The 18,604-nt window shown below is 55.9% G+C and overlaps 1 protein-coding gene across 2 annotated transcripts in view; it reads left to right on the top strand.

Annotated features, from left to right (window-relative positions):
• NAPB (NSF attachment protein beta) overlaps positions 1 to 17,833 on the top strand; it is a 32,229-nt gene extending 14,396 nt beyond the window's left edge. Inside the window, exons 3-12 of one of the 2 annotated variants that reach the window (XR_010376698.1) lie at positions 2,859 to 2,975; positions 4,481 to 4,527; positions 4,632 to 4,709; positions 7,199 to 7,254; positions 7,392 to 7,476; positions 13,475 to 13,579; positions 14,493 to 14,561; positions 14,794 to 14,844; positions 15,672 to 16,865; positions 16,896 to 17,833. Coding sequence is in view for 1 of the 2 variants with exons in the window: in XM_011000118.3 (XP_010998420.1) it covers positions 2,859 to 2,975; positions 4,481 to 4,527; positions 4,632 to 4,709; positions 7,199 to 7,254; positions 7,392 to 7,476; positions 13,475 to 13,579; positions 14,493 to 14,561; positions 14,794 to 14,844; positions 15,672 to 15,782 (719 nt within the window). In the remaining variant the exon portion in view is untranslated. Of the gene's footprint in view, positions 1 to 2,858; positions 2,976 to 4,480; positions 4,528 to 4,631; positions 4,710 to 7,198; positions 7,255 to 7,391; positions 7,477 to 13,474; positions 13,580 to 14,492; positions 14,562 to 14,793; positions 14,845 to 15,671 lie in introns of both variants that reach the window. The other variant, XM_011000118.3, reaches the window with a different exon arrangement.
• Positions 17,834 to 18,604: the final 771 nt, after the last annotated feature.

The raw sequence follows: 18,604 nt of genomic DNA, 5'->3' as shown, positions 1-18,604 counted from the left end.
CTTCCCAGCGTCAGGCTTCCTGCTCAGGGGAATGACTCGAAATAAAGTCAGCAGGGTTCTTCTCATTGTTCTGAGAGGGGGTGGCTCTTTCCAACACTGATCTGAGGAGCAGATCCATCCCCTACGCCTGGAAACGAGTTCTGTGGTGCGCGTCTCTGTGGTGAAGGTGGGCACGGCTGCTGCCCTGCAGGGTGTGGGTCCCAGGCCCTCGCACCTGCAGGTGACCTGGAGGGGCCTGCCCTCCTCGAGTGCTTTTCCCCGCGCTGTGGAGATGGCCGTGACCTGTCACACCGTGTAAGCTGAGGGGTGCTGTGTCTCGACCTCCCCACTTGCTTTTGAGGCTGACACTGAAACCATTTCAGTGGAGACGATGCTGGTGAACTGGATGACTCTCAGAGGGCCTTTCTGGCTATAAAATTCCTCTATGGGTTTAGTTTTGGGTTAAAAGGGCGTGTTTTGTTTCCAGAATGCACTGACACCTGAATTACAATGTACTTTTTAAATGGAGGGGAGGAGTATTCGCTCAGCATTCATTCACAGCTCCTGTGTGGTTCAGGTCCTGTAATCATAGGTAAAGAGCAATCTTATCTAAAAGGACCTTGATATCTTTAATCTGGAGATCAGCTGCTCTAACCTTTGGATATCCCTTTCAAGGGGCATCACCACCTAAGGGGGCTTGTGTTTCCCTCCTGGGCGCCTCGTGTCTGGGGTGCTGTCTCCATGCTCCTGAAGTCCCTTTACTCATCTGTATTGTCTGTGCTCTGCTGTGTGCCGTCCTTCACTCGAACGGAGGCCTTGGGGGGTCAGGGTGTGTGCTCTCTGCTGGACCAGCACGTGCTGCACAGCGGATGCTCAGGACATCTGTGTCGTGAATAAGTAACTGCCAGTTCTCTGAAATGACGTCCGTGTTGCAGGGGTGCTGATCATGACACCACTGCACCTCTTCAGCTGATGCGTTTGACACTCAGCTTTTGAGAGATCATCTTGGCAGGTTTTACAGTTGAAGAAATTGGGCCTAGGAAGGAGGTGACTCTGGTTGAGCACACGCTCATCTAAAGACACCTCCAGGTGTGGAGAGACTGGGCTGGAATGAGTGCTCAGACTGAGGAAGCAAGCCAGCAGCTCGTTTTGGAAGCTGAGAGTGTGAGCTTGTGAGACCAACGCCCTTAAGGCTGTCTGGGGACGTGGAGCTGGCCCAGGAGGGCCTGGGCGCTGTGCTCTCTCCGCCAGCTGTGGTCGGACCGCGCGGCCGAAGTGGGGGCTGTGGTTGGTCTGGGACGGCCAGCACAGGTGAGCCGCCAGAAGTGACATTGCTGGTGGAAAAGGGAGGACTTGGTTGTCAATGAAATGCTGGTATTTAAACGCACAGAGCACAGGTGCGGTCTCAGGATGGATTTACACGTGATGGTGGAAGTGGCCACCACGTGGCTGGAGCCAGGCTGTTGGAAGCGCTTCACGTGGAAGGTCCAAGCGATCACCACCCACGTCTGAGGCCGAGCCTGTCAGAGCCGTGCCCCGGGGGCCGCGTGCCGACCTGCACTCTGGCTGCCGCGTGGCCCTCCTCTGGTTCACAGGTTCACATCCACCAATGTAGGGGTTGTGGCTTCTCCAGCACAGTGCTGGCTGTGGGCCAGCGTCCACTCGGACTGGCCGTCCCCGGGCCGCACGGTCGGTCAGGGCTTCCAGAGCTGCCCGGGCACCTGCTCCCTGCGCAGAGCAGGGCTCTGGCTTGTCCCGCCTCTCCTCCCCCCAGAGAGGCCCGGAGCCCCAGGAGGCTCTCGGGTGGCGGAGGAGTCGGATGTCTTTGTTTTTTCCTTTCTAACTGAAGTACAGTCGGTCACAGCGTGTCGGTCTCTGGTGCACAGCATCGTGTCTCAGTCATACGCGCACACGCTTGGACCTCTTTTCCTGTTCTTTCTCGTTGTGGGTGCAGATGTTTTGTTTCCTAGAAAGGCGTTCAGCGTGGATGCCCTGAACCAGCAGGGCTTGGAGGCGTCTGTCACTGTTCTCTGTGCTTTTCTGAATGTTTTTGAAGCGTTCATGACAACATTTTTTAAGTTCTGAGAGGTTTGGGTTCTCTCGTTCACGTTCTTCCTAACGGGGCGGCTCTTGGGTCCACTTCTGTGAGTCCCGACCTTCCTGCTCAGGCCCCCGCGCTGCGCCGGTCCTGGCGCGCCTGGTGCTGCGGCCCTCGGGACCCAGTGGCTGCAGCCTCGGCCATGCGCTCCACCTCCCCAGGCCTGGTTCCCATGGCCCAGCCCACTCGCTCCTGCGGGCAGCCGGCCGCCTCTGGTCTCCACTTGCAGCCCCTCTGGAATCCACGGTTCCTGATCCAGAACCTCCCTCTCCCACCGGCTGCGTCCCCGCAGAGACCTGGGCGGCCCTGGCCGGGGCAGGGCACCACTTTCGTACCAGGTGGGACACGGTTGAAACCTCAGGGGTCTCGGTCAGATTCGGTTGTTAACTTAAGAAAAAACTTCGACTTTGGAATTGTGGGCCTGGTTTTCACTGTCTGAGAAACTGCTTGTCCAGGAGCCTCCAGAGTCATTTCTTCAGGATGGTGGCTAAACCAGTGCATGCAGACAGGGTGGTGGGCGTGTTCTGGCCCACGGTGTCCCCTGGCCCCAGGTGTCCCGGCAGGACTCCCTGATGGTGTGGGGTCTGTGTGGGGTCAGAGCTGGACACCCGCCGCTGGGCGCTTAAGGTGGATGGAAGCCTTTTCCCCTGGTCCTGGCCGTTTCTCCAGCCCCTGCATGCAGCCGGGGAGGTGACTATCGATCCCCTGGGTGGACCTGGAACTTGGGCCACCCTGTGGGGACACGTGCACCTTCCTTTAACTCAGAAACTATCTTCTCCAGCTGCAGGGAATGCGTTCTGTCAGGCAGCCAAGCTCCACATGCAGCTGCAGAGCAAACATGATTCTGCCACCAGCTTCGTGGACGCCGGGAACGCCTACAAGAAAGCAGACCCCCAAGGTGAGCCCCGCCCGCCCGGCCTGCTCCCCACCGAGCTGCCAGGGGAGCGGTGGGGACGTGGGTGATGGGATCTTTCTGTATCACTGAAAGCTCTTACAGGGAGAAAATGGGTCAAATGTATCCTGACTGTTCTGTGGTCAGTCGCGTTTTCTTAAACTCCCTCTCTGCTGCGTGTGCAGACCTTTCCTGGAAATTAGCTTTAATTTGACCAGTCTTCCTGTTGCCTTAATCTGATGAACGTGTGCTTCGCTCACTAAAGGACACGGGCGGTTCTCCTGAACTCCTGCTGCGTGTGGAGATCCAGTTTCGGGAGGTCGTAAAATCTAATAGTTACAAACAGCTTACGCACGCAGAAGTCATCTTGCTTTTTAAAAGTGTTTTTCTCAAAGTACTGGTTTGGAGGAAAGAATGACCTTGGGTATTTAGGGAAGTGTTGCACACGTCCTTTCCTTTTTAGCTAGAGGCGTGTTCACTTAGGGGGGAGAAGCCTGACTTCTTCCCTCCGCACGTGTGCTGGTGGCTGTGGAATCTCCCTTTGTTTTGGGCGACCTTTTAACTCAGAAATCCTGACTCTTAACGAATACATCACACAGAAATAAGATATTTCAGGGGCTGTTGTGTCAGGCTCATCACGGTTTACGTGCAGAAGTGAACAGCTGGGCACTGTCTGCACATGTCAGAGCTGACGGAGAGGGTCACCCCGCGCCCACACTAGAGTGCGAGGCAGGACCACAGCCCCCCGGAGGGCTTCGAGGTCTTCAGTGAGCTGGGAAGTGCTCACCCGACAGCAGAAGCAGCGCACAGGAGCTGAGACCGCAGTCACAGGACGCGTGCTTGTAGAAACGGCCCTGAGCACATGGGCAGGAAACGTGCCTCAGAATCCCGGCAGGGCTGCAGGGCTGCGGGGGGGTCGTGGGCAGCTGGTGTGTCTCCTTTTCTGAGTTCTAAAGGTGTGACCATCCACACTTCTTACGCAGCTTAGGGGGAAGTGGCTCTTATTTTGGTTAATCTCTTTGCTTTTCTCATCGTGCACTGAGGCCTCTTTAAAGCAAAGGCAGTAATTTCGGAGCCGCCGGCCACATGCTGGCGTCATGAACACCGCGCCTGTGGCGGGAGCTGCTGGCCCTCTGGTCTGGGAGGTCAGTGTAGCTCGTTGGCGCTCCGGTTCCATGGAGGTTTTCCTCCTGTTGGCTGTTAGCAGCCTGACAGTCAGCGCGGCTTAACTCCGTGCGGAGTGTTGGCTCTGCTGAGCAGCTGAGGAGCCCCGTCCCCGCAGCACTGGTAATGCAGCCTGCCCCCCCCCCCCATCGCCCTCACCGTCGGGGCAGGGGGTCGCCACACCAACCCCCGCCGGTCCAGGGCTGCGGAGGGGTGGACGTGCGCGCCACGTTCTCCGCCCGGCGTGGGGCCTCCCTAGGGTTCTAGTGACAGCCAGGAAGGCAGGCTCACCAAACCCTCTGACTGAACGGACTTTTCATTGTTTTCCTTAAATGCCTTCGCTTCAGAGGCTATCAACTGCTTAAACGCAGCCATCGACATTTACACAGACATGGTAAGAGCGCGCCCTGCTCGAGCGGCTGTGGGGTGGAGCCCTGGAGATGGCTCCGGCCGTGTAAGCCGGCGTGACCGGTGTGACTGTCCTGTGTTCCTCCCCAGGGCAGGTTCACCATCGCGGCCAAGCACCACATCACCATCGCTGAGATCTACGAGACGGAGCTGGTAGACATCGAGAAGGTGCGCATGGGCCAGAGGGCTGCCGTCCATGCGGGGCTGCGGGGAGACCTCAGCCTGGGGTGGGGAGGCTCTTGTCCCGGAGCGCGTGTCCGAGCAGGAGAGCTGGTTCGGACTGACCAGGCCCACCTGTGCTCTGCTCTGGCCGGTGTCTGTCAGAACCTACCTCCGAGGGCCCTCGTCTGCCCTGTCCGCATGGCCCTGTGGGAGGCTGAGGATGGCGGATGGGCATTACATGCTTTAGATCAGGCCCTGACCTGGGGGGGTGGTTCACTCTGCATGTCCCTCAGGTCACTTCCTGAGCTGAGGTTCACAGGAGCAGCAGGAGAGGAGGGAGGGGACTTTGCTGAGCCACTGTCGCCCAGACTTTGGCCTTGGCTCAGCCTGGGACAGTGTTTGCTGTGGACGGCAGGTGTGAGTCAGGAGGGGTGTGTGCGGGCGGTGGGGACGCTGAGCTCAGAGCCCAACTTCCACCCCGCCTCACTTCTCCTCTGCGGTGGCACCTTTTCCCTTGGCTCCCGAAGCACTGTGCCCACATGGTCTCTGCCCACCCTTGCCCCCGCATGTACCCCCCTTGGCTGGTCCCTCCTCTCCCCGCCATGGTGCGGGTGCCTGGGGCTGGGTCTGCCCCCTCTCACTGTGCGCTCCCTGGTCCTGGTGGCTCTAAGTGTCCTGTGTGTGTCTGCACCTCACGGTCCTCGTCAGCAGTGTGTCCCCGATGCTTACAGCCTTGCAGGCGGCTGTGTCAGCTGGTGCAGAGCTAGTGTTGCATGCTCGTGCGCGTGTGCACGTCAGCCAGGGTCCCGTGTGTGTGCGTGTGTGTGTCTGTGTCTCTGTGTGTGTCACTGTATCTCTGTGTCTGTGTGTGTGGCAGCTCTGACTGCTCCAGAGGGACAGGCTCCAGCTGTCTCCTCCACATGTCTGTGTTTGTATGTGTCTTTTTATGGCTGTTTTTTATTTGACATTTCGAGAACCTTCTGTATTGGTACTTTCCATCATTCTTTTCATCTTAGTCCAGTGGCCCATTACAGGTAACCACCTAAATTGGTTTCAGTTTTTCTCCTCTTATAAATAATACTGAGAGAACTCGTGTGGGGTCTGTTAGTTCGTCAGAGTGGGCTCCACGGCTGACCAGTAGGCCCCAGACATCACTGCTCAGCATGGAAGTGTCTGTTCTTCACAAACTGGCCCCAGTGCCTGCGGTCCAGATGGCGGGCGGGCTCTGTGGCTGCGGAGGTGGCCCTGCACCTGGTCCACCCAGCCGAGGGGTCTCCTGGTGCAGCTCCTAGTGTCCCTGTGCCCTGTCCTGGCTTGAATGGGGAGCTGGCCTGTGGTCCGTGGAGCAGGTAGGGCCACTCTCCCCAGGGCACCTGGGCCCGCATGCTGAGAACAGTCTTTACATTTTTAATCGCTGGTGGGAAAAAAACATTTCATGACACAGGAAAGCTATACGGTGTTGAAAGTCCACTGTCCGTAGGTTGAATTTCTGGGCACAGCTGCGCCCGTCCCCGCATGTGTTGTCGCTGGGAGCCCAGTGGGGCGGCAGGTCGAGGGCGGTCCCGGGTCGCTGCATACAGGTCCACGGACCCCGGATTAAACGCTGTTTGGGCTTGTCCCTCCCATGTGGGGACAGGTGCCACGGGCCTTTCCCACCTGCAAGGCCCTGCGTTTCATTGTTGCCTGCAAACCAGCTGGCTCTGCAGAGTTCTCTTGCCAGCCTTGCTAAAAACCACACGCCCGTCAACTGCCCCTTAGCGCATTTTCCCGAGTTTCTGCCCTGGCAGCCACGTGTTCCGCTTTCCGACTTGACAGATGCTTTCTTTCACTGAACCCTACACCCCAGCCAGAGTGGCTTCTGGCTCCCCAGCCTGCAGCCTCTGCACCCCCACAACCGTCACTCCCGCCCAGCCGTGTTGGATGGGAGGCGGCACCCCAATTCTGGACGACATTAGAGTGTCCATGAGGGGTGTCTGTGCAGCAGTAGCAGCCGTGGGTCCAAAGGAACGACCCACCGTGGCTGCTCTGTGTTGGATGGTGGTGTGGACACTGGGTTGAATACATTTTGCCCTGTGTGGCTACTGGGAACCGGGACAGAAGGTCTGCCGCCTTCAGTTTGTGGCTTCCAGCGTCACTGGATATGATCATTGCCTTCCAGCTCCTGGGAATGGAAGAGGCCTGGGGGAGGGTGCAGACTCCGGTGTATGGGCCACGTCTGGAGATGGCTCCCGGCAGGTCTGCAGGTCTGCTTACATCCTTTGGTGAGGAGCGTCGGGGATGGGAGCGACAGGCTGGGCGTTTGCCATGGGGCAGCTGTCGGCCACTGGCCGCCTGGAAGTGCGTGCTTTCTTGTGTTCCCAAAATAAAGGAGGCCAGGTTGTGGAAGGTTTGCTGTTTGGACAGGTTTATTTATAGGAAAAGTCCCTGTTCAAATGCAGTTTTTAAGTGCAGATCTTCAAGCACGCAGTCTGAGTAAAACACGTGTGTGTTTGCAGGCAATCGCCCATTACGAGCAGTCGGCTGATTACTACAAAGGGGAGGAGTCCAACAGGCAAGTGTCACTCCCCGGAGTCGTCGCGTGGCTTTGGCGTGTGAGCGCGCTGGGCTGGACGGTTGGGGTGGCGGACGGACTTCTCCGCTCTTGGCGTCTCTGTGTTGGAGCCGTAACCTGCCTGGTCTTGGTTGCAGCTCGGCGAACAAGTGTCTGCTGAAGGTGGCGGCCTACGCCGCACAGCTGGAGCAGTACCAGAGAGCCATCGAGATCTACGAGCAGGTGGGCGGCCGCGGTCCTCTCTGTGCCTGAACGTTGTGTTTAATTTTGACTTTTGTTGAAGTGTGATTCTCATGTCGTGTCCTCCATCCTTGGAGTGCAGGTCAGTGAGTTGTAGCCCGCTCGCAGATCTGCAGCTGGCACCACTGCCTCATTCTAAAGCCCTTCCTTCGTCGCGGAGAGACACCGCTCTCCCCTCCTCGTGGTGGGAGAACCGCGGGCGTGGAACCTCGGGTGTGGGGGGAGGCCTGGCGGACTCGAGCCCCCACAGATGTTGTACCCGGCGGTCCTGGAGCTAGTCCCCAGGGTACCATGGGGCGATTGATACTCCACAGTTTAACCATTTATTAGCCAGGGGAGATTTAGGCTGTTTTCACTTTGGGTCTCTTAGGAATAATGCTGTGAGTATTTGCGCTCAGGTTTTGGGGGTGGCGTTTGCAGCTCTTGGTTATGTCCCCAGGACTGGTGGTGCTGGGCGTGTGGAAAGTCCATCTGTAACTTCCTGACAAATTGCAGGTTGCACCATTTTTCATTCCCAGCAGCAGCATACAAGGTCCCAGTTCTCCACACTTCACAACAGTTGCTATTTCCCGGTTGGCTTATTTTTTAATAATAGCTGCCCTGATGTGTGAAGTGACTCCTCCTTGCACTTCAGAGATTTGTTCCCCTGGTGATTAGCAGCGTTGAGACTCTACTTGAGCTTGTTGGCCGCTGTGCATCTTGGCTGGTGGAAGGTCTGCTGAGGTCCGCTGCTGGCCTTTGAGTTGGGCTGTTCCTGGTGTGAGCTGCAGCAGCTCTGTGTATTAGCCCCTTATCAGATACGCGATTTGCAAATGTTTTCTCCCATTCTGTGGGCTGCCTCTTGACTCTGTTACTAGTGTATTAGTGTTTCTTGATGCGTAAAGCTTTACATTTTGACGAAGTACAGTTTGTCTACTTTTTCTTTTGTAGCTTGTTTTTCATGACATACCCAAGAAACCGTTGCCAATCTGAGGTCACAAAGCTTTTACCCTGTGTTTCATTTTGAGAGTTTCACAGTTTAGCTCTTAGGTTAAATCTTTCGTCCGTTATGAGTTGATGTGTGTGTGCGGTGGAGGTAAGGGCCCAGCCGCATTCCGCGCGGGCAGCCCACTTCTCCCAGCGCCGTTTGTTGAACACACTGTCCGGTGGCCGTTGAACGGTCCTGTTGGAAATTCCTCGACCACATCTGTGAGGGTTTACTTCTGGGCTGTCTGCTCTGTTCCCTGGTCGGTGGTGTGTCTTTATGCCGGAACCATGCTGGTGCGATGACTGTAGCTCTGGGTGGTAGGCTTTGGAACCAGTGTGAGTCCTCTGACTTTGTTCTTTTTCAAGATTGTTTTGCTTATTCGAGGTTCCTTGTGTTTCCATGTGAATGTTGGGGTCAGCTGGTCAGTCTGCTGAGAAGCTGGGGTTTGATGAGGGTTACACGGACTCTGCAGACCAGTTTGGAGAGTATTTCCTCCTCACTGCCGTTGAGTGGACAGTCTGCTCCAGGTGCCTCATTCCCTTTAGCAGCGTCTTGGGGCCCCGGGGCGTGCAGGCCGGGAGCTCCTTCTCGGGGGGCTGCGCTCCTCTAGGTGTCTTATTCTTTTTGATGCTGTTTAGATGGAATCGTTTTCTCAACTTCCTTTTTTAGATTTTAAGGGCTAATTTATATACGGCAACTTTGCTGAACTTGTTTACTAGCTCTAGTGAGGTGGGTTTTTTTTTTTTTTTAATTTTTTTAAGCTTTTCTTTATAGAAAAATCATGTCACCTACACATAGCAGTAGCTTTTCATCTGCAGTCTGGACACCTTTCACTTCGTCTTCTTGTCCTTTGCCCTGACGAGACCTCGGACAGTGATGGGTGAGGTGGGGAGAGCAGACGTCCTTGTCTTGGAGAGCTCCTGCCTCCCTGTGGAGGGCAGTGTCCGCTGGGGGTGTTCCAGCTGCCCTTCACCTTCTCCTTCTGGTGCGCTGTTCTCATCATCAAGCGTGTTGGGTCTTGTCAGGGCTTTTCTGCATCCTGGGAGATGATCCTGTGGGGCTTGTCCTTTGTTCTAGTAACATGTCTTTGTTGGTTGGTTTCCGTGTGTCGGCCCAGCCTTGCGTCCCTGGGAGGCGCCCTGCTCAAGTGCTGAGCAGCTGGGGGTTCCTCCGAGCACTGTCAGGTTCCGAGTCTCTGGAAGGACTCAACTCAGTGAAAGCTGCCTGGCCACAGTTACGGTTTATTGTAGTAGAAGGTTGCAGAGTAACATCAGCCCCAGGAGGAGGTACTGAGGGCCGGATCGGAAGAGTCCTGAGTGCGAGCTTCCTGGTGTCCTCCCCGACTGCAGCTGTGCGGGCGGCCGCGGGTGGAGCACGCAGTGTTGTCGCCGTGGAAGAGGCACCCAGACCTGGTGTCCAGGGTTTCCTGGGGCCCAGGCACCTGGACGGGGCCTGGCCTTGTTCTCCAGCCCCTCTGTGGGTGGAGCCGAACCACACTGTCCAAGACCCCCAGGTAAACAGAACACTCAGGCAGGACGCTCTGAGGGCTTCGAGATCACCTACCAGGAATCCCGGGCAAAGGCAAGACTCTCTTTGGACAACACAAAGCCGTAGTGTGTAGTCCCCTCTGAGTAGCTGGAGTTGCTTGTCTGGTGTTCGTTAGGGATTCTGCGTCTGTACTCACAGGGGTGTTTAGTTTTCTCTCGTGACGTCCTCGTCTGGCTTGGTAGACGGTGATGCTGGCCTCGCAGGTGAGTTGGCGAGTATCCCCTCCTCTTCTGTGTCTTGGAAGAGCTTGTGAAGGGCTGGTGTTCGTTCTGTAGACATTTGGTAGAATTCAGTGGTCTTCTCTATTTTTCAGTTTCATTGATCCCTACTCTTACCCTGATTTCTATCCTACTTTCTTCAGGTTTATTTTGCTCTGTTTTAGGGAGTTGCGGGTGGGAGCTTAGCTTACTGATTTTTCTCTGTTGTGTGTGCATTTTTCGTGCTGTCAGTTACCCGCTGAGCGCTGCTTTGACTGTCTCACAATTCTGTTACTTTTTTTTTACTTATTAAATTATGTTTGTTGATTTTCATGGATTATTTATAAGCATCTTGTTGGATTGCCAAGTGTTTGAAGAGGTTCCTCCTGTCTTTCTCGTGTTGACCTCCGGTTGATTCCGTTGTAGCTGGAGAACACTGTGACTGCAGTTCTCACACGTTTGTCGAGGTTCCTCTACGGCGCAGAGCCAGTCTGTCTGGGCCCGCGTCCTGTGGCCCCGCTGCTGCTGGGCGGCACGCTCCGCAGGCGCTGGCCGAGGCGGGGTTGCGGTCTCGCGTGTGCTTGCTGGTCTCCGTCTGCCTCTCCGGTTGGGGTGTGACCCGGTGCTGTGACCGCAGCTGCGGATCTGTCCGCCGCTTGTCTCGGTCGGTCTGGGCTTCACGTGTTTCGCAGCTCTGTCTGCTGCATATGGTTTTAGGATTGCTGTCTCCTTGGTGAGCTGCCGGTCATGATGCAGTGTACCCTTCTGTCTCTGGTGATTTTCTTGCTCTGAAGTCTGTCTGTGTGACACTAATCCAGTCTCTCCTGCTTTCCTTTGGTGAATGTTTGTATCGTGTGTATTTTTGCGTCCTTTTCCTTTCAGTCTGTCTGTGTTGTTATAATTGAAGTGAGTTTGTTGTGGACGGCATAGAGTTAGGCCATATTTTTAATCTGCTCTGCCAATCTCTGTCTTTTAATTGGTATGTTTAGATCATTCACACTTAATGTAATTATTGATGTGTTAGAGTTGGAGTTGGCCATTGTGTTTTTTCGTTTTCTGTTTATGCTCTGTTTTTTGTTTTTCTGCTTCCTTTTCCTGCCTTTGAGGGAGTTAGTGCTGGATTACCTGCAGTGTTTGGGGTGTATCACTCCAATAGGTTTTGAGTGAGTGCGCTAGATACTGCATTTACATAACATGTCCCAGGCTAATGGTGGTGTCATTTTTTTCAATCCAGGGAAATACGGATATCTTACCTTACTTTCTGTCCCTTTTCCTCCCATGTTCAGTATATGATGTTGTGAATATTTCCTCCACGTGCCCCCGCCAGTCAGCCTTGTGGTGTCTGTCTCAGCATCATCTAGGAAGTGCAGGAGGAGAAGAGAAGCGCGTTGTGTTTCCCGTCTTTGGCTCACTGGACCCTTTACTCCTGGCGTCCCAGGTTCCTTCCTGGGTTTCCTTTCTACTTGGAGAACGGCCTTCTGAGCCTCCCGTTTGGGGCAGGTCTGCTGGTGCTCCTTCGTCTGGGGGAGTTTTGACCTCCCCTTCGTTCCTGAAGCGTGTTTACCCTGGGTGTGTGGCCCTGGGCTGACAGCTCTCTCCTTTCAGCACTTGGAGGAATGTGCCCCATACGGCTGCGTGGTTTCCGATGAGAAGTGTGCTGTCACTCAGGCTGTCCTCCTGCTCAGTGAGCTGATGTTTCTCTCGGCCCCTTTCAAGATGCTTTTCTTTGTCTTCAGTTTCCAGAAGTGTACGTGGCATGGGTGTCTTTGCTTTTGTGCTGTTTGTATTTCACTGAACTTCCAGAATCTACGGGTTTATGTTTCTTGCCAAATTTAGGAAATTTTCAGCCATCATTTCTTCAAGTGTATCCTAGCCGCTCTGCCCGCCTCCCCCGGGACTCAGCCCAGATGGGCCTTGTTTCATCATCACGGAGGCCGTGAGGCCCTGGCCCCTTTCTCTCCCTCTGTCTTCTCTCTGTTGTTCAGACTGTGATTTAATGTTCTCACATCAGGTTGTCGATTCCTTCCTCGGTTCCCTCTGTTCTGCTGTTGAACTCATCTACTTTTTGGGTCATTAATTGTGCCTTTCAGTTCTGAGGTTCCTGTTCGCTTTGTCTTTGTACCTTCTAGGGTTTTCTGCTGAGAATCTTTCTTCCTTGATGCTGTGGTTTGAACTCTAGTCTCAAGCACTTGGCTGATGGTTCATTGAAGCATTTTTAGGAGGGTTCCTTTGAAATCCTCATTAGAAAATTCCAGTGTTTCTATTAACTGAGAACTGTCATCTGTTAGTTGTCTTTTTTTCATTCAGCTTGAGATCTTCCCCTTTTTTGGTATTTGGAGTTTGGAGTTTCAGTTGAACACTGGACGTTTTCACGGTGCGTTAAGAGACTGGGCTTTGTTATGCCTCTGCTCTCAGCGGGCTCCCTGGACACAGCTCCGGCTGGGAAGGGGTGTCTCCGTGCTTCTGCCAGGTTAGGGGAGCAGTTCAGGCTCCCCTCCTGCCGCCTCCTTACTGTCGGGTGACAGGAGAGGTCACCCTGCACTGGGCTCTCCTGGGGCCACGCAGCTGGGAGGTGAGGGCGCCTTGGCCCTGCTGGGAGGAGGGGGCCCAGCCCCTGTGTAGTCTGCACTGCCTCTGCGGGGTGCAGGGGGTGCCGGCGGGCTCCTGCTTCCGCCCTGGAGTCCCTGAGTGGGAGGCCCAGGGAGGGGGGTCTCATCTCCCTCTTGGGCGTTGCTGTCGGGAGCGCGGCTGGAGGGGAGTGCTTGCCATCAGCATGGATGCTTTCTGTCCTGCTCACCTGCCCCTCTGCTGGCCCTCTGGCCAGAGGGCAGACTCACTCCACCCACTGCCGTTTATGGGTCGCTGGCTTGTTCTGTCCCATGTCAGAGATGACGCAAGAAAAAGGCAGCCCAGGGCGCTGTCCTCCGTGTGTCCCTGGCTGCTCTGCCCCCACCTTCCAGCCCTGACGCTAGCTCACGTGACAGAAGCGGGGCCTTTAGTCGCCCTTCACGGGAGGGACAGGAAGGCGTGTCTGTTCCGTCCCGGATGTGGAAGTCGTCCAAGTCATTTTTCAGCAGGTCAGCACTTTATGTGTTAAATATTGCTTCTGGTCTAAGAACAGTTTCCAGTTTATGATATTCGACCATAAGAATGTACTTCCTCACTTACTTCACGTGAGACACAGGGCGCTTCCCGAGGAGCAGAGGTGTGTCAGTCTGCCCTTGGTCGGCAGGCGGCCCTGGCCAGGCTGACCCTGCTCTCTGCCTAGGTCGGGGCCAGCACCATGGACAACCCGTTGCTGAAGTACAGTGCGAAGGACTACTTCTTCAAGGCCGCCCTCTGCCACTTCATTGTAGACGAGCTGAACGCCAAGGTGAGAGCCCGCCGGTGCCGGTGTTGGCGGCGTCACCCGGGAGCGTGGCCTCGGCTGCTGCGCCAGCCTCAGGCGGCCTTGCCAGCAGCAAGACCAAGCCGGCACGTGGAGCATGACCTAAGCGCTGGTGCTGGGACCCTGTCCCACCTGTGATGTCCCCACAGCAGCTGCCGCAGCCCTGTCCTTAAACTAAGGCCCCCGGGACCACGCTCCCTTCATAGTTTTGATTTAAAGAAATTCCAGGCCTGAGGGGAGGCAGTAAAACTAAAATAACATCCTTTTTTATTTTTATTTTTAAAATTGGGTTTTTTTGGGGGGGGGGTAATTAGTGTTACTAATGCCTAATTAGATAGAGGTACTGGGAATCGAACCCAGGACCTCGTGCATGCTAATTAAGCACGTGCTCTACCCCGAGCTCTACCCTGCCAGCCTCCCCTCTCCCCGTAACATCTTTTTGCAGACTCAGAGATGGAATTGGAGTGAGGATGGGGAGAGACTGAAAAGCAGGCTGAGGGCTGGGAGGCGCAGCGATGGGGCAGCCATAGTGTTGGCGGTGTCGGGGCTCCCCCTGGGAGGAGGAGGCCCCTCGGGCGTCGGGGAGGCCGGGCGGTGTGGGGGAGACGCCTCTGCTCAGGGAGAAACGGGCGCCTGGTCTGGGGGTCTTGAGATTAGGTCTGGTGTACGTTGTCTTCTCTGGCGCAGCCTCACTCAGAAGAACTGGTTTAGACGTTTATTTTTAACTGAAAGTTCAGAATGTGTGGTTGGAAGAACCCGGGTGGGTCCGATGCAGCGTCTGGCGGCGTTCTCGTGTGCACGTGAGAAGCACGTCGGTCAGCGGCACCGGCGTGCGCAGCACGTCAGCGCGGGTTCCTGGCTCAGCGGCTCAGAGGGTAACGAGTGGTCTCCCCTGCAGCTTGCTCTGGAGAAGTACGAGGAGATGTTCCCAGCGTTCACTGACTCAAGAGAATGTAAACTGCTGAAGGTGAGCGGGTGGGGCCCGGCCGCCCCGGCGCTGTGCTCTCGCTGGCCACTGGGGGTGCTCACGCAGAGCCGTGCCCCCCGCTCGGGCTCATCTTGGCTCGTGTCTGAGCCGGTCCCCGTCGTGAGGACTCGGCAGCGCGTCAGGGCGACACCAAGGCTGTTTCTGTATGTAAAGTGCTCGTAGGTGGACCTTTTTAACCTACCAAACTAATTTTTCCATATTTTTGCTCCAGAAACTCCTAGAAGCTCATGAAGAACAGAACAGTGAGGCTTACACAGAAGCAGTAAGTTCTCCTTTGGGAGTAGCACGTTTTCTGAAGGTTCAAGTCACAGAAGGTCCTTTTTCTTTTCATTGTGGAAATGCTGAGCATTCCTTTGGACATCACTGGGGTTCACCGAAGCATGTTTTCCGAAAGGCGTGCTTTTTAGCTCCCACGGACCTCGCAGGTGGACCTTCTGCGAGCCACGCTGCGTTAGCTGTGAGACAGACGCACGTCACACGCGGCTGTGGCTCCTTTTTGGGGTGTTTCCTTTGGAAAATAATCGGATCCCTAAACAGTAAAGTAAAAGCAGTCAGAGCTAATCAGTTACATTTCAAACAAAAACAAAGCAGTGAGAGTGTGTTACTTTCTTGGCATAAAATAAATGGGAATTTTTTTTTCACATTCATCAATTTCCTGTTTTCCCATCCTTTTCCATCTTATGTGTAGAATTGAGTGAATTTCCCAGTGTCCTTCATTCATTCATCCATCCTGGCTTGGGAGCAGCAGTGGGAATGGCCTTCGTGTGGCTGCGCGTCCGTCCTTGGTGGTGGGTGGGGCGGGGCGAGGCTGAGGGCTTGTGCCCCCGCACGCCCTGCGTCTGCTGTCCCCGCTCCCTGTCCAGCGGGCATCGGCGCAGCGGTGACCTCCACGCTGCCTCGGCCTTGGACAGGGTCTGCTGTCCTTATGGGAGCGTGTCGTTAACTTCGTCGCAACAGTCACGGGATGGTGGGAAAGTTATAAAGTGGAGTGAACGGGTTCAGGTGAAAGTCAGTGGCCGTCAGTGGAAGTATTCGGCAGTTTCTGTTCTGTTTTCCACGGAGTCAACCCGTTCTCTGCCCTTGAACCAGGTGAAGGAATTTGACTCGATATCCCGCCTGGACCAGTGGCTCACGACCATGCTGCTTCGCATCAAGAAGTCCATCCAGGGGGACGGCGAGGGCGACGGGGACCTGAAGTGAGGCTGGCGCCCTGGGTGGCTGCGGCCCTCCTGAGTTCCGTGTTGGGCCCGTGACCACGGCAGGGTGCCTGCTCAATGGCTTGTTTTCATTGCACACGAGCCCAGCTGTGCGTGTGTGCGTGTGTGTGAGCAGCTGCGTGCGTCCCTGTGAGGCAGGCGGGTGGGATGGACCATCCACCCGCCAGAGTCCCCAGAGCTCTAAGAACTGCTTCCGAGCCTCGCTGTGTCACTGTGGTCCGCGCAGCACTTGGGTTTATGTTGCCGCATCCGACGGCCTTGGCCCCCAGCCCCCCGCTCTGTAGACGCTTTACAGCTTCTCTGTGACCTTGTGCCTGGATGTGTTCTCTGAACATGGCTTGCAGCGCAGGACACCTGTTAGGCATCATCGATGACTTTCCTCGTTGGAAATTTCTTCTCTTTGCTTTCTCGTGATTCTTTTGATGGTGCCAGTGACCATTTTCCGTGGGTTTAATGTTGTGTTGGACACGAGCGCACACGTGAGTCAGGAACAGCCATGTCTGCTGGCCGCCCAGGTGTGGACGGGTGTGGGTGGGCCTGCTGCCCTCACTCACGTACACACGCACTTGGCAGCTCCGTGAGATCAGGGCTTCCTGTCCTGCTTGTCCTCGCCCTTACACAGAGGGGGTTCAACGGCTCGTCCCTCCCCTTCGTGCTCGTGCACCTTCCCACATGCCCCTCACGTCCATGCTCAGCAGGGCTGCAGGGGACTCACGTCAGGCTTAGCAAAGTGTGTCATGAATTATCGTCCACTTACTGGGCGTGTCGGGCTCTGTGGGGTGAACACGGTGCCGAGGTTCACGTGTGCCCAGCCAGGAAGGAGCCCCACGCCTCCGGGAGAGCCTGCTCTGTGCCGGTAGACTGGTCCAGCCTGTGGGTTTGGGTTCGGTCCTGTTAATTTGGGTCATATCTGTGTGCTCTGTTGACCTAGGACCCTGGGCCCTGCCCGTGTGTGGCACGTTGACCCTGTACCTAGATGTGCTCTTGTTTTATGTCTGATGTGTGTTTATTGCCCTGGGAGGACAGTGTTGACACAGGTGAAACTCCCTGCCACGCGACACGGGAGGTGGCGCTGCACATCCATGCGACACGGGAGGTGGCGCTGCACATCCACGCGACACGGGAGGTGGCGCTGCACACGTTTCTGTGCAGCCTTGCTCCATCGCTCACCTCGGACGTCGGTGTCGCTTGTTGGAAGGAGCTCCTGGTCTGACCGCGCAGAACAAACTCCTCGCGGGGATGTCTTTGCGGCCGCTCCCTTAGCGTCTCCACCGCCCCCTGCGGACGCCCCCTGCAGGGCTGTGGTCCCGAGACGCGGATTCGGCAGCGTTCTGTCACGTCAGTGGGGGTGATGTGGATTGAGACGAACACTGGGATCAGTGGCTTTTTGCTTTTAATGTTTTACAACATGAAGAGAGTAACTAATTGCAGCGGCCACAGCAGGCCTGCCAGACAGCAAAGGAGAGCAAGGAGCAACAGCCTGGGAGCAGGAGCGGGACCTGGACCTCCCTCCTGGGACGCTGCTCGGGGCAGGCGTGGCTGTGACTCAGAGCCCGGGTTAGTGTTCCAGGGTTTGTGGCCGTTGTTCGTGAACGAAGTGTGATGACTGCTTATGTTACAGTCTCTGTGTTTTAGCAAATTGATAAAGTGAGTTAAAATTTCTTACAGGAAAGCTTAGCTTTTTGTGGCAACGTTTTAATACCTTGTGTGAGCTCCTTTTTTATTTAATGCTTTTAAACCAGTATTTTGCACAGTCGTGACCACATGTGACGGTGTCACTACCCGTGTGTGCATCTGTCGTGTCCTCCGATAGCACGCGTTAGATCCCCAGCACCAGGGCACTCTGGGGGACGTGGCGGCCCAGCATGCCTCCCGTGGCCGCCCGCCCGCGGGGAGCCAGGTCGGGGCCCGGCCGCGGCCTCTGCCCCGTCGTGCCGTCGCGGAGGGCTGTATTGTGAAAACTAACCCTGTGACTAACCTGCACCTTCTCAGAAAGTCTGTGACCCTGTGCAGTAAATAAAGTGGAATTTACCAGCAGTGTGTCGGAGTCCTTCCTGGCTGGACTGCACAGGTTGGAGTGGCTTCCTGTCCTGGAGGTTGTCCCCACCGGGTGGAGGGCAGTGGTCAGGGGTGGTCTCGGGCCCGGGAACACCCACCCAGCCCACCCCCAGCTCTGCAGGCCTGCTGCTGGCTCGGGAGCCTCGCCTGCACCTGAGGGAGCGGCGCTCTGAGGACACCTAGTGTCTCCCTGGGCGGACCCGCCCCGTCCCGGGGCCTTGTTCAGGTCCCGCAGACAATTCAGAGCAAAGTCAGAGTGGACTAAGAGACCACCCCGTCTAGGAATTCAGCCAAGTGGTGGGGGTTCCAGGTCTCTCTCATTCAAACGTCTCTCAGAGTCTCCCGCTGTGGGCGGGTTAAATCCCGGGCCTGCAGGCCTCACGCCAGTCCAGTCCTGTGCGGACCCGTGGAGGAGGCACTGGTTCCCGAGGCCGGCTGGGGGAGGGGCGCACGGGTGGCCTGTGCCCGCATTCGTCTGTCCCTACCTACCTGCCTCCACAGGCCTGTCTTTGTGCCTGTGGACAAAAGGTCTTTTGCCTGAAATAATGTTACTTAAAGTGACAGGAACAGTATCAAGTTTTGGAGACAGACACCCGTTTGGTCTCAGAAACGTACCCATGTAGCAAAGTATACAGTCTTAACAGGTGAGAATAAAATGTAACAAATGGATCACATTTGTTGGTTGAGTTCATCAGCTGCAGCGGAACCAATAAAAGTGCTTCTTCCCCCCACCCCGTGGCCTTTCTT

This window comes from Camelus dromedarius, chromosome 18 (genome assembly GCF_036321535.1).
Source record: "Camelus dromedarius isolate mCamDro1 chromosome 18, mCamDro1.pat, whole genome shotgun sequence".
NCBI classification, from domain to species: Eukaryota; Metazoa; Chordata; class Mammalia; order Artiodactyla; family Camelidae; genus Camelus; species Camelus dromedarius.
This window is presented reverse-complemented; position numbering and strand designations above follow the sequence as displayed.